We start from the raw sequence: 24,944 nt of genomic DNA, 5'->3' as shown, positions 1-24,944 counted from the left end.
CCTTTCTGTGCTATGTGTGTGGTTCTCCGCTGTATATAACTATGCTGTGACCCTCTGTTCGTGATGGTTTCACAAACATGTATGGCTGTTAGCGTGAGCCTATTCCACGGGTACCGTTCTCTTCACCATCAGCAACGGGCTCCTTATCCACTGCTGTGCCCTCAGGTGATTAATGTGCACAGGAATTTACAATCCCCTGTACTTTCAGATTCGGCTATCAGGGCATACAGTTTCTGTCAGCCTAGGACTCTGATGTCCCTTTTCTCTTTATTAGCGCTTCACTCAGGGGTCTGCTATATGCAGTATTTTAGCTTCCCTAGAGTCTCACAGTCTCTGCTCTTGTCCTTTCCCTCTTCACAGATCAGCTGCCTGTCTTTATCTGACAGGATATTCCAGAAAGATCTCTTTACCTCACGTCCTCACGTTTAACTGTTATTTTTCCACACAGCTCACAGCTGTTTCGTTTCCATGACAACCCCCCAGCTGATTTCTAGCTGACACAACAACACCATCTGCTGGCCAGAATTTATAAGGCATCTCCATTTTCTGAACTGCAGCAGGAAATTGTGATGAAATCTATGCTGCCTGGCATGGGGGTCCCTTTTCTGCCTCCAAGCATGACTTCACCTCTTAGAGGGAGGTAATGTCACTGTGACAACCAGACTCTGGGGTGTCACAGTTTCATATGTCATTTTTGTTCTGGTATGTTTCTATATAGGGAGATGTTAAGACTACACTGCCAGATAGTTGTTATATAGGGAGGTTCAGACTGCACAGCTAGACTACTGTTATATGTGTAGGTCCAGACTACACATCCAGAGAGCTGTTATATAGAGAGGTCTAGACTACACAGCCAGGCTGCTGTTATAGGGGGATGTCCAAATTACACAGCCAGACTGTTGTCATATGGGGAGGTCCAGACTACACAGCCAGACAGCTGCTATATAGGAAAGTCCAGAATACACAGCCAGACTGCTGTTAGATGGGGAGGTCCAGACTGCACAGCCAGACAGCTGCTATATAGGGAGGTCCAGACTACACAGCCAGACTGCTGTTATATGGGGAGGTCCAGATTACACAGCCAGATTGCTGTTAAATAGGGAGATCCAGACTACACAGTTAAACTGCTGTTATATGGGGAGATGTCTAGACTACTGTCATATGGGGACGTCCAGAATAGGAATTAGCAAAACTGAACTGGAAAGTTTGGGGTTCACACCAGAGTTCTAGTGCCTGGAAGTCTAATAAATCTTGTTGAAAAGCTGCAGCGTGGCCAATCAACATTTAAGGCTGTAGGCACTTCTGGCTCCATGACAGCCATATCAAATAATAGCATGCTTGTGATTGGATAGCGCAACATGTGACCCGGCCTGGCAGTAATAAAAATAATAATTTAAAAAAGAAACAACAAATTCATTTTTAAAACCAGCTGAGGGTAAACAGACAGCTGTGAGCGGGTATTTCTACATGACTCTCCATTACTATCCTATGGGCTGACATCAAGCCCAAACCCATCAGCGAGAGCAGGTGACGCTGATGACAGTAATAATTATCAGCCGACGCCAGACAGGCAGTAATCTTTTCACTACCGGTCGCAGCCGCTGCCTCTCACCCTGCTGTCTGTGAGGTGTGACAGCGTGGTTAAACACAGCATTCTGCGATATCCAGTGCCTGTGACCAGCGATGACTTCAGTAAAGTTACTGCCTTTCAGAGCCAGTGTTTCCCAAAATGTCACACAGACAACAGCGTGGGAACCACTGGATGTTCTGGCCCCCATTCACTTGAATGGGGTTTGGATACTGTTCTGGTACCCAAGCCAAACTTTTTTATAAAGTTTGGCAGAACCCGACCATCCACAGGTCAGCTAATCCCTAGTCCAGACTGCTGTTATACGGGAAGGTCCAGACTACAGTTAGACTGCTGTTATACGGGGAGGTCCAGACTACACAGTTAGACTGCTGTTATATGGGGAGGTCCACACTAGTTTGCTGTTATATGGGGAGGTCCAAACAGACTATACAGACTGTTGATAGAGAGGAAGGATCAGACTGCACAGTCAGACAGCTGTCAAAGGGGGAGGTGTAGTCTCCACAATATGCTATTATACAGGGAGGACCAGAGTACAGAGCCCAAATTGCTATTAGGCAAATTCCAGAATACACAGCCAGACTGCTGTTAAAGGGGGTTGTCTCCCCTTCACAGACAGGTAGATGATAAAGGGGCGGTCCAGACTACACAATCAGACTGTGATACAATACTGGTGGAGCATGGCTGGAATCCAAGGGCTGGAGGAGCACAAATGGGGCATAGCAAGTGGTAGTTGAAGTTCTTGGAAGTAGCAAAAGGAATAGTAGGAACAATCCTACTAGAGGAGAGGGAACAGTCTGGGTAAGACAATTCTCAGGAACGGGAGACTGGAACAAGACTAAAGCCTAGACAAAATAATCAATGAGTGAAAGTTCCATGTGGCTTTAATTAGGCCCAAACATGAATCAAGATGACTTCCACAGGTTCGTACTAAAAGGCGACTGCAGAAACAGAATAGCAGTCTCCAGTGGTAAGAAGTGGAAATGCATCACAATTTGTCAAATTGAATAATAGCAGATACTAGTGTTCAATTCACAGAAGGATAACATGAATCGTGAAAGCCTGGTGTTGTAGGGCGAGGTCCAGGCTACACAGCCAACTAACATTGTAAGGGGTTTGGCTACTTATTGACTTATTATAACACTATTTCTTTTTACAATTGCTAATGATTTTTAGGGTAATTCTTCATATACAGTATACTGAGCTATACAATTGTTATAGAGACATCTAATAGACATCAATATTATATCAAGTGAGTATGTTTTAGGCAAGAATGTTGGAAAGTTCCTCTATGACTTTCATGTGACACCTACTAAATGATTAGTCAGTGCAATCTGAAAGCAAACATCACAGCAATCTAAGAAAAGAATCTGAGGCATGTCAAGTATGAAGAAGAGTGTGATGTAAAATCAGACCAGTCACTGTAGTACAGAATATAAAAAGACTTACACCTTTTCATTTTTTTTCCAGAAACTGCACAACCCCCAACATGTTAAAGGAATATGCTTTGGTTTAAACATTGCCAGTCTGCATAACCGTACAGTGGTGCACCTAGGGGGAGGGTCCTACGGAGCAGATCATCCCCTAATCATCCTTCTGGTTTTCCGTCCTTTATTTTTTATTACGTGATGCACTGCTGATATATTAAATTGTATCGGCAACCTTAAAATATTGATGCAATTCAATGTACAGTAGTAGCAATGTTATAGGATGCTGCCTAACTGCTATGCATCCTCTCTAGGATAACGCCCACAAGATTCTGGGGTCAACTGGTAGGAGAATACCTAGAATGTTATAGGATGCTGCCTAACTGCTATGCATCCTCTCTAGGATAATGCCCACACGATTCTGGGGTCAACTGGTAGGAGAATACCTAGAATATAGCACAGCAAAAAAAAAAAATGTGAGGTGTTAAATGTAAAAATGTAAAGTTGGCTATAAGCCAATAGCTGCAGTAGATATTACGTGCAGTTAGTTGTGGAAGAGCCTATGTGCACTAGTCATGGCATGAAATGAATAAGGCTGTACATTTTTTTTGCATCATTCTTCAGTACAATGTTTTTTTTTTTAAAGAAAAATTCTTCACTGTAATCATCACGTTTACCACCAGGTGGCACTATGTTACCAAGTTTTTAGCATGACGACACTTGCAGCGAACGAAAAACACAATCATTCCAATATTCCTTTTATTAATAAAACATTTATTAAAATACTTTAGTTCTTCTACAAAAATAGTTCATGATACAACAACTACAGGAGTGATAGCATCAGGCGCATACCTCCGCAATAGTTAATAGTTATTCTGATGTATTAATACTTACAGAATCCTACACTTCATGAAAATGTGGTGACAACGTAGAAAACTACAGATATGTGTAGAGGTGATGCGTGCTCAATAGCTAAGGAAGCATTCTTAAAAAACATGGTCCTTTCAGATCTCGATCACTTTTGGCCAGAAACATGGACGTCTCTTTTGTGCATACGAAGTTACAAAAGGGGCAGTGGATTTTTGGATTTGTCTGATTTAGGAAACCCCTTGTTAAAGGTCCTTTGCTCTGACTGAAGGGATTTCTCAAACGCGGCTGTAAGTAAAAAGATGCATTGAATTGTACTTATTCCATAGTACATTGGGGGCTACCAGCAGCTCCGCCACCTGAAATCACCGTAGGAAGGGGTCTGACTGGACACATCTATTTGGACAGGAATTCAGCAGATGCCATGCCCCCCTACATTAAGTGATGAGGCAAAATGGTCATTGAATCTAAATGCCAGCAGGCACTCTGGCCATGTTATTATGGCACAGACGGGGACCGTGTTTTCGTTAAGGTCCAATGTCTGTAGTGATCTGGGGCAAACACCCCAAAACACGTCTCTGCAAATTCAGTTTCTGGTTCAGCTTCTCATCCTAAGTCATGTGGCAAGTCCCTTAAAAGGTCCGTATTGACTTTTAGGATTTCTACCTCCACTAGGTGGCACTAGAGTTCCTGTCCTCTTCCTCCAGAAGAAGCTGTGTACAGAGAAATATAGATGGCAATGGCACCATCTACAGGTCATTTCAGGCAAAGCACGATAATGAAATAGAAATTTAGGACACATACTCTGACATATTCTAGACAAATACATGAACATACAAAAAGATCCTTCATTATATAACTGCATTTTACGGAGTTAACCTCATTTTTAGGGTAGACAGATAAAGGGCGTATGTTTATATTACACGCAGACGGCGATATCTGGAGAAACTGCGGGTCTTCTGACTTTAACTCAACAGCTTCATATATGCTTATAAGGTAGAGATCGGCAGCATGATTTGCGGGACTCGGGCCGGTCAATAGTCTCTGGCCGTTGGAGGGAAGGCTCTTGTATCTCTTACCTTCTAGATTAGCCAGGCTGGCATGACATCATCGCTGCGGGGCGGAGCACAGATAACTTTGCGCCAGCCCGGCTAATCAAAAGCTGCGCCAGGGATCCCGGAAGATAAGAGAGCACACGATCCTCCTGTCCTGAGGCCACTGACTACTGACCAAGCCGATGGATTGGAATCCCGTGAATCGATCCGCCCATCTCTACTAGGAGGCTGACGTCGGAAATAAGGAACCCCATAGCCAGTCCAAAGTAAGAAATAAGAAGGCGGCACAGGTATGTTGTTCCTCTCTTCTCTAAGACCTGTATACAGTAAAAGGGACAGTGTATGTCCATGTGCAGCCACTTCTACCATTTTGGGGTTAGTGCGGTTCCCAATAGGTAAGTCACACAATTTCTAACAGAGTAAAACCTATCTGATTTTCTGGCAGATACCGTATATCATTGCCATGCTATACAGTCAGATTTCTAGAGAAGATTTTTGCCTGAGTAACACTGCCTGTGTTTCTGGCATAAGGCTGAACTGAACTATCATACTAATGGAAAACCATCTTGTCCATGGGAAATTCTTTAATTTTTATATTTTAACACATGAGCTGAATTGGGTCTACATTAATCTACTTCTAATTTCGTCAAAAGGGCCGAGGTAGATGTCAGTACTATACCTGTAAGGTGTCCATAGATGCTCTTGCACCAGTATATGGCAAAGACTGTTATATGCTGGGCACTATGCACTGGCATCTTTTTTCACTGTATAGAGGAAGGTGTATTTTATGCCGTAAAATATAAGATTTTTACTATGGAAGCCTATGGCTGCCGTATGCACATACAGCAGGATACAACAGAGAAAATGAAGTTTGCCAGCATCCAATGTTGATGATGTTTTTTTCGTGTACACAAGTAATGACGATATATATCCATACACGTAATGGTCTCTTAAGATTTACTAGGTGCTACGTTATCAGATATTTGCTGATGTAATATATAACGCTTTATTGGAAAGGTAGACACCAAATCTAGGGATATGTGAGTACATTCCGTAACTAGTGATTACACTGGATAGATTTCGCATTCGAGCCTATGTCAGGCATTGTGTAAGGCTTCTATCACTCCAGTGAATGTACTGAATCGAAGAAAGATGACATATATATATATACTGTTCATAGTAATATGATATATACTGCCCCCCCCCCCCAAAATGTACCAAATATTAATACGTGACTACTATACATAAAAAGAAATACAATAAAATACTGTCTATGAATTACCATATAATTTCACATCAACGTGTGATACAGTTTTATATGTTTGTAAAATGGCATTTTGGCAACAAGAAAGCAAGTGACATGAGCTAAGGCTAAGTATAGCTATAACCAGAATTATTCAACTCCATCATAATAAGCATCTTTAGTACTTAGTAGACCACTTTTGGCTGTTATGACCTGCTTCAAACATGATTCATCACCCGACAACAGCTTCTCATATCATTCTTGAGGAACACTATCCCATTCCTCATGGGCAATGAACTCCATCCAGTTCAGTAATATTTCTGAGTTATAATGAGAGTGGTCCAAAAAGTTAAAAGAAGAGAGCCTTGCAGAAACAATAAAAAGAAAACAAAGAGATGGCAGACGCCTTGAATGTTCCTAAAGAAACAGTTGGAAGCAGAATTCACAAGGTCGAAGTTAAAAGTACTTGGCTACACTACCTGTACGTGGCAGAAAGACAAACCTATTACCAGCTGTCCCCAGAATTACGAGGAAGCAGGTTGTCAAAAACCGTTCGACAGACCTACAGCAAGATTAGATGGCAGTAGACACTTGGAATTCAGTTTGCACAGTAAGGAGCATACAAAATGTCTCCTAGTCTGAACTCCCAAGACGTACACTTTTACTGATCCAAAAGAAAAACAAAAGGTTGGCTCCAATGTGCTCAAAACCACATAAATAAGCCACATAAGTTTTGGGATTCTGTTCTGCAGAGGCATGAAACAAAACTGGAACTTTTCAGACTTACGGATCTGCAGTATGATTGGAAGAGAAATAATGAAACAAATGCAGAAAAGAATATCATGCCTACAGTGAAGTATGGTGGTGGCTGTGTGCTGCTCTGGTGCTGCTTTGTTTCTTCTAGCATCAGAAACCCGTAGCACATGGCGATGGAGAGAAACATGGATTAAATCAAGTATCAGGAAATCCTACAAGAAAACAACATACCTTGTGTAGGAAGCTGAAGCTTGAACGTCACAGGACCTTACAACAAAACAATGAACCCACACCTACCTCAATGTTCACCAAGGCTTAGCTTCAGAAGAATTCCTGGAAGATTCTGAAGTGGATATCAGAGTTTCCTGACTAGAACCCCATAAAAATTGCCCATGTGGAAGGCTTGTTGAAGCTGTTTGGCTATGCAACATGTTTGCAGCAGGTCATAGCAGCCAAAGGGTCTCTATTAAGTCCTTGACTCTGGTCATGAAGGGTTTGTATAATTCTGTAGTGTTTAGAAGTAGCGATTTGTGCTGAATTTGGAGAAACCACTTGTTATATCTGTTGTGTTGAGCAATTTAAAAATAAATATATTTTTCTTTGGTTTCTTGCAAACAACAGAAACTTTTTACATTTTGCTAATAAACCTAATTTGCAATGGGGGTTGAATAATTTTGATTGTAACTGTAATTATGGAGTTGGCACTATTATACAGTAATTGAGGGCTTGGTATTGTATTTCACTATGGATGCCTATTTACAACCGAGTCTCAGCTAACTCCATGTTCACTGCATTTAAGACACTTCTATTAGCAGCCATAGTTTACTAATCTGTCTGCAAAAAGCATCTGAACAAAATGAGAATTATTAATGCCAACCTGAAGTCTGAGGGTCACTGTACACAAAATAGCAGGACCTCAACAGTTATATTCAGCACTAACATAGGCAGATGGTAGATGACACGATTATAAGTAATTCAAGATGACAGTGATTACTTTGAAACACAGGCAGCACCACTAGTCTAACCTCAATAGATCACACTGACCCCTATTACTGGAGCAGACGCTGATCTTGAACGAAGTGCCGGCTAGAGGAATGTGACATTGTCCACCTGAGACAACACACCCTGTCTATCTTTTGGCATCCGTCTATTCTTCTTTTGGAATTACTGGTGTACTTATGGCACAACACTTGTAACAATGAGATCACTAGTGCTTGATACCAGGTCCAAGTCTTCCCATTCACGGACAGCAATATTTTAGTGTCTGTCTTAGTGTTTTTTCCATTGTTAGCATTTTTATTATCCCCGTCGTAAGAGCTACAGTAGCAACATATACATAACTTCTGCAGTTCCTTCTAAATATTACTAGCCAAACGTAAAAATAATGTATTGGTCAAAATATAATTGAACGTTATCAAAATATAATATTTTCTATGTACATATTCCGATCGTTCTTTTTCATTAGTCTTTTATCACATAAGAAGAATTTAAAAGGTGATTCCCCGAATCGCCATATTTTACACAAATAAATGTATACTTATTGTTAATACAGACTAAACCTAACATAAAAATGCTTTCTTATACCTTTGAGTCTTTTTCATCTCCATCTGCCCCTCCTTGAAACCAGAAGCACTTACAGTATCTGAATGGGTGGTACTATTCTTATCTGATAAAACTACATTTCCCAGCAGCACATGCTTCCCCACAGTGCTGCAGACCCCTTTCCCCTCTCATATGTGCTTCTGATTAGCTCCACCTCTCTGAGTTATCATCAAGCTAATGAAAGTGTAGAATTCACCATCTGTGCATTCTCTGCTCCTGTACCGTATACTACCCTACTGACCTTTTTTATCCTGTGCCATCTACATCAGTATAGCTGCCTGTGTGGTCTTACATCATTAGTGGAGTCTAGCAGAGCTAGAAACTGAAAATGCTGCATATTGATGCAGATGGCAGAAGATAATCCTCCGTCACATACATCACCGATGCACATCACATCACTAGTCTCTCAGCAGCAGGCAACAAACAGGTCTTAACTAATTTCAGCCCTTGTAAATAGCCCCATCCGTAGTATATCTCTCCTTTCAACCCCTTTATACAAAGTCCATCATGTAGCATATTCTCATTTCAGCTCCATTCTGCAATACATCACAATTTTCAGTCCCTCTATACAGAGCCCCATTCTGCAATACATTTCTCCTCTCAGCCCTTCTATATACTACTCTATCCTGTAGTACATCACTTCTTAGCTACCAGCAAACTGATGCTTCCAGGTATGAGCGCTCTGCACTGTACTGAAGCTCCATTCCAGATACATCCCACAGCTCAGCTATCAGGAAGCCAGCTGAGAAAGGCTGCACTATGCATGATTGACCAGGGCCACTTGAACTACAGGACTGTTCCAATGGCAACTGGAGGGTAAATAGATCCTAGAGGGGCATTCTTTCTGAGGGGGAAAATTGACAAATTGGGACAAATTTAAAAATGAGGTACATTGGCACAACTGAATAAATATATATGTACATTATTATAAGACTACAATGTGATTTTGGGAATAACCAGTTAATGAATTAGATATATCCAAGGCCATTTTGTAATATTAAAACTTGCCACGGTATTTGCAGTACACATCAATTTATCTGATTGATGAGTAGGTTTGGTAATACTGCATTAGAAGACTGCAGAAAATACTGAAAACAGATTGCTTGGTGTCAAATTGTACACAACAGTGGTGCCACAGTTCCAATGTTTCCAATGTGCTGTCTGATTTTCTTCATCGTTACCCAATGGGTCAGCTTATTCTTTTCGGTAACAGCAGCATGAAACCTGCCTGCAGGTATTGTAGCTTCATTGTAACCTGTGTAAACACATCAAATCAGTTATTAACCAGTAATGAAAAATGGGAATTCATTTTATCTGACTTATGTATTATAATATTGTATATGTTCCATGCTCATACTATATATTGGAATGTACAGTGGGGAAAAAAAGTATTTAGTCAGTCAGCAATAGTGCAAGTTCCACCACTTAAAAAGATGAGAGGCGTCTGTAATTTACATCATAGGTAGACCTCAACTATGGGAGACAAACTGAGAAAAAAAAATCCAGAAAATCACATTGTCTGTTTTTTTTTCATTTTATTTGCATATTATGGTGGAAAATAAGTATTTGGTCAGAAACAAAATTTCATCTCAATACTTTGTGATATATCCTTTGTTGGCAATGACAGAGGTCAAACGTTTTCTGTAAGTCTTCACAAGGTTGCCACACACTGTTGTTGGTATGTTGGCCCATTCCTCCACCATGCAGATCTCCTCTAGAGCAGTGATGTTTTTGGCTTTTCGCTTGGCAACACGGACTTTCAACTCCCTCCAAAGGTTTTCTATAGGGTTGAGATCTGGAGACTGGCTAGGCCACTCCAGGACCTTGAAATGCTTCTTACGAAGCCACTCCTTCGTTGCCCTGGCGGTGTGCTTTGGATCATTGTCATGTTGAAAGACCCAGCCACGTTTCATCTGCAATGCCCTTGCTGATGGAAGGAGGTTTGCACTCAAAATCTCACGATACATGGCCCCATTCATTCTTTCATGTACCCGGATCAGTCGTCCTGGCCCCTTTGCAGAGAAACAGCCCCAAAGCATGATGTTTCCACCACCATGCTTTACAGTAGGTATGGTGTTTGATGGATGCAACTCAGTATTCTTTTTCCTCCAAACACGACAAGTTGTGTTTCTACCAAACAGTTCCAGTTTGGTTTCATCAGACCATAGGACATTCTCCCAAAACTCCTCTGGATCATCCAAATGCTCTCTAGCAAACTTCAGACGGGCCCGGACATGTACAGGCTTAAGCAGTGGGACACGTCTGGCACTGCAGGATCTGAGTCCATGGTGGCGTAGTGTGTTACTTATGGTAGGCCTTGTTACATTGGTCCCAGCTCTCTGCAGTTCATTCACTAGGTCCCCCCACGTGGTTCTGGGATTTTTGCTCACCGTTCTTGTGATCATTCTGACCCCATGGGGTGGGATTTTGCGTGGAGCACCAGATCGAGGGAGATTATCAGTGGTCTTGTATGTCTTCCATTTTCTAATTATTGCTCCCACAGTTGATTTCTTCACTCCAAGCTGGTTGGCTATTGCAGATTCAGTCTTCCCAGCCTGGTGCAGGGCTACAATTTTGTTTCTGGTGTCCTTTGACAGCTCTTTGGTCTTCACCATAGTGGAGTTTGGAGTCAGACTGTTTGAGGGTGTGCCCAGGTGTCTTTTTATACTGATAACAAGTTTAAACAGGTGCCATTACTACAGGTAATGAGTGGAGGAAAGAGGAGACTCTTAAAGAAGTTACAGGTCTGTGAGAGCCAGAAATCTTTATTGCTTGTTTCTGACCAAATACTTATTTTCCACCATAATATGCAAATAAAATGAAAAAAAAACAGACAATGTGATTTTCTGGATTTTTTTTTCTCAGTTTGTCTCCCATAGTTGAGGTCTACCTATGATGTAAATTACAGACGCCTCTCATCTTTTTAAGTGGTGGAACTTGCACTATTGCTGACTGACTAAATACTTTTTTTCCCCACTGTAAATACTGTAAGTTATTTACCCTGTTAATGACCCAGGAAATTTTTGTTTTTACACTTTTATTCTTTTTCCTCCCCTTCTTCCAGGAGCTATGACTATTTTATTTTTCCACTGACATAGTTGTATGAGGACTTCTTTATTGTGTGATTATTGTAGTTCTGAACGACAGTATTCATTTCATCATTTAATGAAAAACAGGAATATTATTCCAAGTGCAACAAAAATTTGTGTCGACATGTTCTGAAAGTGTTTTTTTATTTTTCCGTCAATTGAGCTGAGTGATGATAGACCCTAACACAGTGATCAAAATAAAATATAGTAAATCAAACACCCCTTTATCACCCCCTTGGTTACGTAAAATTAATAAAATAAAAAAAATGCATTTATTTCCATTTTTCCATTAGGGTTAGGATTATGGTTGTACTTATAGTTGGGGTTATAGCTAGGGTTTGGGCTAGGGTTAGGGTTATGGTTGGGGCTATAGCTAGGGTTAGGGTTGGGCTACAATTAGTGTTATGGTTGGGGTTATGGCTAGGGTTAAGGTTCGGCTAGGGTTAGGATTGGGCTAGGGTTACGGTTGGGGTTATAGTTGGAGTTATAGCTAGGGTTAGGGTTGGGTCTAGGGTTGGGGTTATGGTTGGGGCTATAGCTAAGGTTAGGGTTGGGCTACGGTTAAGGTTATGTTTGGGGTTATAGCTAGGGTTAGGGTCCGGCTAGGGTTAGGGTTGGGCTAAGGTAATGGTTGGGGTTATAGTTGGCATTATAGCTAGGGTTAGGGTTGGGTCTAGGGTTGGGGTTAGGGTTGTGTTTGGGTTAGGGGTGTGTTGGGGTTAGGGTTGGAGTTAGAATTGGAGAGTGTCCACTGTTTAGGTACATCAGGGGGTCTCCAAACGCGACATGATTCCAGCCAATTTTACGTTCAAAAAGTCAAACGGTGCTCCCTCCCTTCTGAGCCCTGCCATGCACCCAAACAGTGGCTTTCCCCCACATATGGGCTATCGGCATATTCAGGAGAAATTGCGCAACAAATTTTCTGGTCCATTTTGTCCTGAAAGCCTTGTGAAAATAAAAAAGTTTGGTTCCAAAGTAAATGTTTTGTGAAAAAAGTAAAATGTTCATTTTTTCCTTCCACATTGCTTTAGCTCTTGTGAAGCACCTGAAGGGTTAATAAACTTCTTAAATGCGGCTTTGCGCACCTTGAGGGGTGCAATATTTAGAATGGTGTCACTTTTGGGTATTTTCTGTCATATTAACCCCCCAAACTCACTTCAAATGTGAGGTGGTCTCGAAAAAAAATGGTTTTGTAAATTTTGCTGGAAAAATGAGAAATCGCTGGTCAACTTTTAACCCTTATAAAGGTACTAACAAAGAAAAATTATGTTTCCAAAATTGTGCTGATGTAAAGTAGACATGTGGGAAATGTTATGTATTAACTGTTGTGTGCGATATGACTCTCTGATTTAAGGTCACAAAAATTAAAAGTTTGAAAATTGCAAAATTTTCGTAATTTTTGCCAAATTTCCTTTTTTTCGTAAACAAAAGCAACATTAAAGAAGTTGTCCACTACTGGGACAACTTCTTCCTATACCCCTCACTTGGCTCCGATTAAATAATAAAGCCTATACCCACCTCCCGCTCTGGCGCCGTCCCGGGGTGTCGGCCCTCGCTCTCCCCGGGACTCCCATGTTGTTGTTGTGACAGGTGACGCCAGCACCCAATCAACGCCGGTGTCACTGTCTCCACCTCCTGTCGAATTGAGCGTGAAGAGCAAGTCAGAGATCATCTGTATCCTGGACTGTAGCCTCTTCATGTTCTATTTGTCTGAAGGCAGAGACAGTGACGCCAGCACTGATTGGGTTCCAGGGTCACGTGTCACAACAACCGCACAGGATCCCTGGGACTACGAGTGCTGCCACAGTGGAACGGCACCGGCCCGGAAGGCGAGTACAGGCTTTATTATTTTATGGGGGCCAAACATTTTGATCAAGACGGTGATATCCTAGTAGTGGACAAACCCTTTTAAGTTAAATCTGTCCTATGTAGAAAAATCTCCAATCCAACATTTATCTGATGGAAGGAAAAATAAAGATCCTTTACTTGCCTTTAGACAAAGTGTGTTTCTTCCATTTTTCCAGCGGCCTCATTACTGAGGCTTTCCATTTCCTTTCCCTTCATTTTTCTTCTGTGTGCTTTTCTACAGTGACTGTAAAAAAAAATGATGTTAAAAGAGACCAACAGCCACAATGCGTTATACTTATCGATACAAATGACATCACACGGACTCTTAAGATGCCCATACACGCTCAATATTTGTCAGCCCATTACTGCTGTGGCAGACAGCTATGCCTCTCGACTTCCCCATATATCTGCACGCTTTGTTCAGCTGAGCATGCATGTGTTCTCAATGGGGACAGTGGAGTGGTGTCATGAGTGCCCTAACAAAATAAAGTAGAACATTGAGGTGCACTTCTCATAAAGTGGATCTAGCACATTATTTTACAACACAAACTTCATAGACTATTAAACATATTTCTTAGGTACAATGAAGGCTGTTGTACTTATTTTGAAAATATTTGTCAGAATGGCTGTATAAGCCTCAAATTCTAATGAGCAAGATATGCACTCATGAAATGCTTATTCTAATGTCCTGCATTAACACTTTCCCAAAGGATTATACAAGCATTCTGACCTGGATTTTCAAAGTAAGAACATCAGTTTCATCAGGGTTAAGAGAGCTATTTATTAATGTGTGCAGTTTGAAATGTAAAAATCTGGTGACACATCTCCTTCAACATCTGACAACCATTAAAGAGTTTCCCTTGTCCCTTATTTAGTGTCTTTTCCCTGCAGCCCGGTGAAGAAACATTTTCTGGTCAGTGTATTTGTACATTTTCCGTTTCACTGAGTGCGCCGACACATTTATGAATTTTTTCAAAAGTATGAAAGCTGATGTGCAATAGATCTTTATATCAAAAGTTGTGTGCCAGTATGCCTCCCTTGTATCAGAATAATCAGCAGGGTGCACTGTCCGTAAATGGAGAAGACATCCACAATCCCCTGCTTCCCCTCACACTATGAATGATAAAACAGAGTACAAATATCTTACTGTGAGAAAATGCATATAGAAACAATGACAATAATGAGAGCCACCATAGCAAGGATCAGGCCGATCACAACAAGCTGCCCCCTGTCTTCTTTCAAGTAAAATAGGTCCAGCCTTTCACATCTTGACCCAGTATAGCCCTCATCACATCTAGAAAAGAGAAGACAAAATGGAAGACTGCTATTATTGATAATGACAGACATTGCTTATCCCTCACTAAAAGCTCCCTCCAATCTGCAAATGGATACATGGCGTCAATCCATACATTCCTTCTACCTCTGTCCATGATAGAAAGCTTGTGTCCCAACGCTTTACTTACAGGAGACACCATTATCTCAGCTGCCATGCACTACTATCCAGAATAACCATATGATAATTAGCAAGGGACATGAGCTGTCACTCGCTCATTATCAGTGGAATTTACATCGTAATTCACAATATGATAATGCATTAATACTACAATATCAGTTTATAATAACAAACACCAACTATGGGTTGGTTGCCCTACTACAATAATTTGTAGATCGTAGGCTGGTAGAGTAAGAAAATAAACCGAGCTTTTAATCACACTCCCCATGTCCAGTGATGCATCTCAACCGCTGCTCCATTCTTAGTTGATCGGGTGCAGAACTGACGTCACATCTACAGGCCTCGTAACCGCTGCTGCTAATCACTAGGCTCAGTGGCTCATAGTGTCTACACCGGCACAGCAGCTGAACCTATAATTGGCTGTAGCAGTTATGAGCACCGTAGACGCGATGGCACCGATGAAGATGATGAATAAAGCACGGAGCAGAGGTGGAGAAACTTCACTGGACGTGGGGAAAACCTCTTTTTATCTTATAAGCCTGCGAGCCTATGGACTACAAAACATTGAAACAGGATAACCTCATGGAGGTATAATATAACCCAATGGGCGGCACGGTGGCTCAGTGGTTAGCATTGCAGTGCTGGGGTTCTGGGTTCAAATCCCACCGAGGACAACATTTGCAAGGAGTTTGTATGTTCTCCCCGTGTTTGCGTGGGTTTCCTTCGGGTACTCCTGTTTCCTCCCACATTTTAAAGAGCTACTGATAGGGATTCTAGATTGTGAGCCGCATCGGGGACAGTGCCAGTAATGTCTGTAAAGCCCTGTGGAATTAATGGCGCTATATAAATGAGTAAAATAAATAAATTCAAAGAACCTATAGCTCTATATGCTGTTACAATACTAAGACTATATATGCTTTTATTATGCTGTGTAAGGGACATTGAAAAGTCAGATTACAAGACATACATTCAAGGTAAAATCTTCATAAAGAAGAACACTACTTACATACAGGCTGGCTCTTTCAAAACCATTACAAAACGGCACTTCCCTTTAACACAGTAATGTCTATACGACTTTGGACATCGGGAAAAATGGCTTCTCGATCTTGCTGGCTCAGAAATTCCTGCAAGTAACATTGAAAACTGCATCAGTCTCCAGGCAGAAATAATAATCGACCAATTCCGCACGTGTGCACATAGCCTCAAAGTAAGGAATTGGAGGCTGACACTGTTTGGTGAAGATGGCTGATACCAATGACACTGTTTAGAGGCACTGCAGCTGGCACTGGATGGGATGCATCCTTGCAAGGGGGAAAATTGAGGATGGATGTGAAGGTGAGAATTGTGGGGAACAATTTATAAGTAACTGTGCATGTCACTATTAATGGAGAGACAATACAATACTGTATATCAGATGATAAAGCCCACACACCCTTCACTTCTTTTTTACAAAGAGCTTCTGAAGCAGCTGTGTGCATTTTAAGAAATACCGTACCCAAACCAAAAGAGCCATAAATATTATATAATATAGAACCATAATATTGTATAATATAGAACAATATATATATAACCATATATATAATATAGAACCATAATATTGTAAGGCATATTATACCTCCACTATAAGTGTTATGGACCTAACTCACTCATACACGGATAAGGGGAAAAATTAAGCCTAGAACACAGAGTAGCTGCACCCACACCCTACTGGTTCCTTTACAGATTAGATAATCGCTAACAGCACAACTAAGAAAAATACCACCTTGGAAATGGCTCCCTAAAAGGCTGTCAAGGGGTTTCTCATACTTGCTAAGGAAACAGAGAAGAGGCAGCTGTGCACAGCTAACCAAGAGAGGGAAAGTGTGCAGAGGGATACGAGGACCGAGGGTGCACAAAACGGAAAAATGGAGAATAATAAATAAAACAAGTATAACCTCACACCAAACTAACTAAAGAGAAAGAAAGGTGCTAGGAAGGGCAGGCAATCAGACATTCAGTAGTAATACAAATGGTATTTGCCTTACAAGGAAAATCCCTTAGCTAAAGAGCTGGAACTCATTAGCTCTAAACCACCTAGAAGTATAGCCAGCAAGGAAATATAGTGAAGGAAAAATATATATAGCCCAACCCAGACTGTGATAGGGCAAACTAAAACTGAACAGTGGGAAATACCTGAAGGGGAGCAAACCCATAAAGGAAAAAAAAGGCAATAGGAACCATCAGCACTATCACACGGAAGAAAAGGGCAATAGCTCAGCAGACATGAGGACTGATCACGGAGCAAGGGGTCACAGATCGAATTTCCAAATTGAACCGTGACATAAGTGCCTTTATAAGATAAGAGAACTCCTTAGAGATTCTTGCTACATGTGAGAAGAACACATTTTATAATATATACAAACAAAACATTAAAATTTCATGTAGTCATAAAATCTGCTTTTTGTGACTCAAAAGCCCGATCTCTCACTGCTGAAAGTGTCTCGGCCTGGAGAAAACAATGTCTGGCCATTTCAATGATGGTTATGGTAATGACATCAATTCTGTAAGGAGTTGTTCTTTCCTATAATGTGCAGTAGTTAATGTGAGTCACGAAAGAACACACTTCATTATAATATTACTCTCTTCTCCCAGGGCAGATGCTCCTCAAGTAAAATAGTTTATTGTACAAGCAGTCATTTAGTAACACAAAACACAATTTAATGTATGTGACGGCTTATTTTTACATGTAGATTAAATGATGTAATATACTGCATATAATAAAGCCAATGCAACGTACTGAAGCAGAGCTACACGGTGGCTCAGTGGTTATTTCAGCTGCTTTGCAAATCCCACCAAGTACATCAGCAAGGAGTTTGTATGTTTGTGTGGATTTCCTCCCACACTCCAAAGATATACTGATAAGGAGTTTAGATTGTGAGCCTTAATAGGGACAGTGATGATGATGTCTGTATGAAATATGATCATGCTATATAATTAAAATTAAAAATGGCTTTTCGGATGCACATGTGTGACGGGCGAATAATGAAAATGTAGATTTCCTACAATGAAATAATAACTGCTGAGTCACAAAATAAACGATCAAATTTAAAGCAGCATTAAATATTTGCATATCAATAAGCTGTACCGGTATGATAGCTCCCTAAGCATCTTTCACATACCAGTTCACACAAGTACTTTATTTTGTGTTTCCACTAGAATGTTTTGTGGATTTTTTCTTGCTAATTTTCAGGCTTGGAGTGGAATTCCACTTGGGCACCAATCCAGAAAACATCTTTCCGCATATTAATGGGTAAAGTCTACAAAACGTCTCTTTGGCCTGGGAGTTTCATAAACCTTTTGGTTGGCATTACATCAAATTATGAGTCAGTGGGAAATCCCTGTATAAGACTGTGACTCTACTCTCACAGGCTTGTTTGGGTTTCACCAAATTCTTCGCATACTCCAACAGTTAGTATTTCCATCAACTCACTTTCTTCTCTCACCATTGTGCGAGGTTCTTCTTTCTATTTTTCTCTTTCCTAAATAATAACTTTTAAGGCACCACTCCAAGGTTTGTTTGCTTTTTTCATTTCAACGCTGGAGTGGTGCTACTAATCTTAGTTTCCTGACCCTTGCTCTTCCTGGCGCCACTCCAGTCTCGCGCCACCATCATGTGACAGCAACTTTTGACTGATTGGAAGTCAGAGGTAATGTTCACAAGCTCTCAATGTAAGTCTATAAGGGCCTCATTCTGGCTTTTATAGTCTTACATTGAGGCTGTGTTCACACGTTGCGTTTTTATTCGCGTTTTTCACGCGGATTTACCAAAAAATCTGCTCAAAAAAGCCTAAAAGAAGCTTCCCATTAATTTTAATGCATTTTGCACATTTTGTGCATATTGATGCGTTTTTTACCGCAAAAAAAACGCATCGCGGTAAAAAACGCAGCATGCTCATTAATTTCGCGGTAAATTCCGCATTTCTGGCTATTTTCTATGTGTCTGGGGATGCGGGGGAAAAAATCGCGGCAAAAATCGCAGCAAAATCGCACAGGAAAAAAACGCGCGTTTTCTGGGAAGGAGAACCGGTTTTCATGCAGAAATTTTCTGCATACAGTTGTGGCCAAAATTATTGACACCCCTGCAATTCTGTCAGATAATACTCAGTTTCTTCCTGAAAATGATTGCAAACACAAATTCTTTGGTATTATTATCTTCATTTAATTTGTCTTAAATGAAAAAACACAAAAGAGAATGAAGCAAAAAGCAAAACATTGATCATTTCACACAAAACTCCAAAAATGGGCCAGACAAAAGTATTGGCACCCTCAGCCAAATACTTGGTTGCACAACCTTTAGCCAAAATAACTGCGACCAACCGCTTCCGGTAACCATCAATGAGTTTCTTACAATGCTCTGCTGGAATTTTAGACCATTCTTCTTTGGCAAACTGCTCCAGGTCCCTGATATTTGAATGGTGCCTTCTCCAAACTGCCATTTTTAGATCTCTCCACAAGTGTTCTATGGGATTCAGGTCTGGACTCATTGCTGGCCACCTTAGAAGTCTCCAGTGCTTTCTCTCAAACCATTTTCTAGTGCTTTTTGAAGTGTGTTTTGGGTCATTGACCTGCTGGAAGACCCATGACCTCTGAGGGAGACCCAGCTTTCTCACACTGGGCCCTACATTATGCTGCAAAATTTGTTGGTAGTCTTCAGACTTCATAATGCCATGCACACGGTCAAGCAGTCCAGTGCCAGAGGCAGCAAAGCAACCACAAAACATCAGGGAACCTCCGCCATGTTTGACTGTAGGGACCGTGTTCTTTTCTTTGAATGCCTCTTTTTTTCTCCTGTAAACTCTATGATGATGCCTTTGCCCAAAAAGCTCTACTTTTGTCTCATCTGACCAGAGAACATTCTTCCAAAACGTTTTAGGCTTTTTCAGGTAAGTTTTGGCAAACTCCAGCCTGGCTTTTTTATGTCTCGGGGTAAGAAGTGGGGTCTTCCTTGGTCTCCTACCATACAGTCCCTTTTGATTCAGACGCCGACGGATAGTACAGGTTGACACTGTTGTACCCTCGGACTGCAGGGCAGCTTGAACTTGACTGGATGTTAGTCGAGGTTCTTTATCCAACATCCGCACAATCTTGCGCAGTGCAAACGCACATAAAAAACGCATCATGCGTTTTTGTGCGTTTTTTGAGCGCATTTTTTTTTAAAAAACGCATGCGTTTTTTTGCGCTGTTGTGCGCATTAACATGCGCACGTCAGCGCATCCATAGACTATAATGGGTGGTTGGGTGAAAAAAAACGCATTGCGTGCGCATGTGTTTTTTTGGGGCATGTCGGACGCAAGAGTGCATTTTGGGCGCCCGAGCGCACACTACAAAAAAAACGCATGCGCATACAAACGCGTACAAACGCATGTGTATGCGCACCCATGTTAAGAATAGGAAAAAAAAACGCATGCTTTTTTTGCGCGAAAAAACAGCGCAAAAAAACGCAAGTGTGAAACCAGCCTTATTGATACACTAGAAAGAAAGCTGAAAATAACATACTTTGGCTTATGGCAGCACTTTTCTGTTGTCATATTACTAGCACAGGCTTCGACTTCGGCCTATTAAAGAGCAGTAATTAAGGTCTGAAGTAGCAGAATTCAGGGATAATTTGCAGGTAAATAATGCTGAAATGAAAGCGTGACTACAGGAAGAATATGAACATGTATTCTCCAGGTAGCCACTTGCTTTCAGTCATAGGGGTGTGTACAGAGAGATTACAGTCATAGGTCACAATGCAGTGACAGACGGCTGTAATCATTCCCCAGTAGAGTGACAGTTCGCTCTGTAGTGTGTGGACAAAGCGAACTGTCAATCAATGTGCAAGGTGATGATTACAGCCGTCACTCACCGTCTAGTGACCGATGACTGTAATCGCTCTGCACATCACCCCTGTGACTAAAAGCAAGCAGCATCCAGGAAGATATACACACATTTTCTCCCGGTAGCCGTACTTCCCGTAAGGTGGTAAGGCAGCATTTTAATGCTATTTACCTGCCAATTAACCCTATATCTCTATGTGTAGAGCGTTTTCCACCATGACTGGCTCTCTGTAATCAATAATAAGCCTTGAAGTGGTTTTCCACTTTAATAAAAAATGGTCTCCATATGTTTTTTATACAGTATGTGTATAAAAAAGTTCAGACATCCTCTCCAGTTCCAGTGATGTAAACCTCAGTGACTGGCTGCAACCATGATATGCACTGTAATCAGATGTCATTGCTGCCGAAACAGTGAAACATGACAACCAAAAGAGGTCCTGGAGCAGTGTCGAAGAGCCAGCACTGGTCACGGCGACGGTGAGTACCTTGTTGGTTCATTATTTTACAATTTTAAATGCTTTTGGGGATCTTCTTAAATTGGAAACCCATTTAAAGGCAAAGGACCAATGGACACACTTGTACGATTTTTTTACTGTTCATTTTGAGGCATCGTAACTCCTTCATCTAGCTGGCTAACACTGGCATCCATCACACAATACACTACCTATGCTTACCCCTTCTCTCACCTTTAGGTCTTAAGATCACACGACCAAATTCTCCCCACACGAGAAAAATGGATCCATTATTCTGATCAGACTTTGATCACAGTGGCATCATTTTCTCTCATATGGAGAAAAAAAAATATTTTTCCACCTTGTCCTTCCTGCCAGTCTGAGAAAATTGGACAGTACACGGATGTGATCCGAGTGCGGTCTGATTTTTTTCATTGACCCATAGAGTTGCATTGCCGATTTTGATACGTCCCCGCAAACCAAAATCAGATGCGCTGAAAAAGTCAGATACGTGTACAGCCCCATAACATATGTTATGTATGAGTGCCATTGGTTAAAAAAACATGGAGAGTACTTGTCCTAGAAAATCGGTCCTATGCACAAGCAGTAGAGAGGTAGGAGATTGTGTGCAGAAGCTCAGTGTGTATAGAAAGAGAAAGCATCCATGGTATTAGGGAGGGCAGATCACAAATGCTGCAGAGAAAAGAAACAAAGTAGTGATAAAGAGAAGGCGGAGAATCACATGGACTACATATAACTGCAGGATTTTTTACGTATATTCAACAGTTTACAAATGTTCCCCTCCTTCAGAATAGATTTTTTTTAAAAACATTGCTTTTTATGCACGAAGAAATTTCTGATAAATTACCTGAGCAATTATATATGTACTCGGGGCATGGAAAACTTCTAGTTTCAGGTTGTGTAGTTGAGTTTCCATCAGAACTCACCCATGGGAAAACGATAAAGCCTTGAAAGAAGATGAAAAACAAAAAGAGAGAATTTTACTCTTCATTTTGCACACAGGTTTACAATTTATTTCTTCTATTATGGTAACAGGATAAGGCCAAACCACACAGGACGCAATTCTTGGACTCTCCAGAAATGGTGACCTACAGGAACTAGGGACACGTTTCTGTGGATACTTTTCCCTCCACTGTTGCCGTATTTTTACGTTCGGTGCTGAGGTGTACAGTATGACTTTTCTCATTACGCGTTAGCCGGTGAGGGGTGTACACTGAACTACTTACACAGAAAGCAAAACAAAGTGATGCCCCCCATGTGACACGGCTTTCTATTTTGGTGGCTGTGCTAGGTAGTGAGTTTGGCAGCTGTTTCATGCATCAGTTTCTAAAAGTAACTCGGTGATTACGCTGGCTCTCTCCCACAGACTGACAGAGGGAGGGCAGCATTATTTGCTGCACGTCACCTCCCATTTGGCCTAATAATTGTCATTTCTTAATTTGATTTCATGTTATAGATTACAAAATTTGGATTATAAAAGAATAATCATATAAATAGGAAAGAAAACACACTAAGGAAAGACAAAATGGTTATCTAGATATTATTACACACATTATAAGAGACTTCCGTCTCACACATAGAGCACAGAGTTATCCGGAGAGACTGAGGAGTGCTGACGTCACCGAGTGGAGCACAGCGATGCTGGATCCCGAAGAAGGTGGCTTGTGCATACAGTGGCTTGCAAAAGTCTTCGCCCCCTTGACATTTTTGGTGTTTTGCTACCTCATAACCTGGAAATTTCACTTTTTTAAGGGTTTGCATCGCTTCATGTAAAGAACATGCCTACAACTGTGAACATTTGTTTTTCTTTTTATTGTGAAGGAAGCAACAAATAAGACAAAATAACAGAAATCTTCAGTGTGAATAACTATTCACCCCCCTAAAGTCAGTACTTTGTAGCGCCTCCTTTTGCAGCAATTAAAGCTGAAAGTCGCTCAGGATAAGCTATCCTTATCTGGCCGCTGAGATTTTTGCCCATTCCTCAAGGGAAAACTGCTCCAGCACCATCAAATTAGATGGTTTCCTCTGGTGAACCACAATCTTCAAATCTGAACACAGATTCTCAATTGGATTAAGGTCTGGGCTTTGACTAGGCCTCTCCAAAACATTTACATGTCTACCCTTAAACAAGTCTAGTATTCCTTTACCAGTATGCTTTGGGTCATTGTCTTGTTGAAAGGTGAACCTCCATTCCAGTCTCAAATCACTGACAGACTGAAACAGGTTTTAATCAAGAATAGCCCTGTATTTCGCACCATCCATCTTCCCTCAACTTGGACCATTTTCCCTGTCCCAACTGCAGAAAAACATTTCCACCACATGATGCTGCCACCACGTTTCACTGCGCGGATGGTGTTCTTGAGCTGATGAGCTATGTTGTTTTGGCGCTAGACCTAGTGTTTACCTTAGTGGCCAAAAAGTTAAATGTTGGTCTCATCTGAGCACAGCACCTTCCTCCTTATAATTGAGGAGTCTCCTACATGTCTTTTGGCAAACTTGTGATATCATGTTCTTTCCATTTGATGATAATGGATTTGATGGTGCTCATCAGAGATTGAGATATCGTTTTTCTAACCCAACCCTGACTTATACTTCTCAACAACTTTGTCCCTGATTTGTTTGGAGATCTCCTTGGTCTTCATGGTGGTGTTTGGTTAGTGGTGCTACTTGCTTAACCCCTTCATGACAGGCACCTTACATGTACGGCAGATGTCGGGTCTCCCGCTTTAATGTGGGGTCCGGTGCTGAGCCCACATCTTTTCCGGCACATATCAGATGATTTCAACATCTGACATGTGCCCCTAACAGCTGAGGGTGGAATCGCGATCCAGCAGCAGCTGTTATTATGTTAAATACTGCTGCCAATCTCTGACAGTGGCATTTAACATGATTGCACCGGAAGCACTAATCCCGCCCATTGGGGAGCCCGTGTCAAATGACCGCGGGTTGCCGATGGGTTAGCATGACAACCCGGGAACTGTGGAAGACCCCTGTCATTGTCATAGCCAGATAGCTATGAATGCTGTCCAGCGGTCAGCACTCATAGCAAGTGAGCATTTCTGGTACACAGAGCAGGGCTGAACCCTGCTGTGTGTAGCACAGGCGATCAGATGATCGCCGCTTCAAGTCTCCCATGGAGACTATTGAAGTAGGTAAAAAGTAAAAAAAGTTTATAAAAATATTAAAAATATATATATATATATATATATATATATAAAAGTTTAAATCACCCCCCATTCTCCCCTTTCAAAATAAAACAATAAAAAATACATGTTTGGTATCGTTGAGTTCAGAATCACCCGATCAATCAATATATAAAAATAATTAATCTGTAAACGGCTTAACGAGAAAAAAAAGTAAAAATGCCAGAATTACTGTTTTTGTTGCCACAGCATTGCATTAAAATGTAATAACGGGCGATCAAAACACCAAAATAGTGTCGATAACAAAATAAGCCCTCACTCAGCCCCAGATCCTGAAAAATGGAGACACGATGGGTCTCGAAAATGATGCAATTTATTTCTTTTTTTTCACCACTGAAATAAAAATAACCTATACATGTTTGGTATCTATGAATTCGTAATGACCTGGAGAATCATAATGGCAGCTCATTTTTAGCATTTGGTGAACATGGTAGAAAAACAATAATTGTGGAATTGCACTTTTTTTTTGCAATTTCATGGCACTT

General features: G+C 41.1%; 1 protein-coding gene across 1 annotated transcript in view; it reads right to left on the bottom strand.

The window, feature by feature from the left end:
• Nucleotides 1–3,768: 3,768 nt before the first annotated feature.
• The window catches only part of BTC (betacellulin), a 77,204-nt gene continuing 56,028 nt past the window's right edge, over nt 3,769–24,944 (bottom strand). Inside the window, exons 2-6 of the mRNA XM_073590650.1 lie at nt 22,104–22,202; nt 15,935–16,052; nt 14,623–14,769; nt 13,618–13,719; nt 3,769–9,793 (exon numbers count right to left, since the gene is read on the bottom strand). Coding sequence (XP_073446751.1) covers nt 13,620–13,719; nt 14,623–14,769; nt 15,935–16,052; nt 22,104–22,202 — 464 coding nt within the window. The 3' untranslated portion in view covers nt 3,769–9,793; nt 13,618–13,619. The remainder of the gene's footprint in view (nt 9,794–13,617; nt 13,720–14,622; nt 14,770–15,934; nt 16,053–22,103; nt 22,203–24,944) is intronic.

The sequence above is a fragment of the Dendrobates tinctorius genome, unplaced genomic scaffold (genome assembly GCF_039654945.1).
Source record: "Dendrobates tinctorius isolate UK_male_01 unplaced genomic scaffold, ASM3965494v1 ptg000011l, whole genome shotgun sequence".
NCBI classification, from domain to species: Eukaryota; Metazoa; Chordata; class Amphibia; order Anura; family Dendrobatidae; genus Dendrobates; species Dendrobates tinctorius.
Note: the sequence above shows the minus strand (reverse complement) of the source record. Positions and strands in the feature narration are given on the sequence as shown.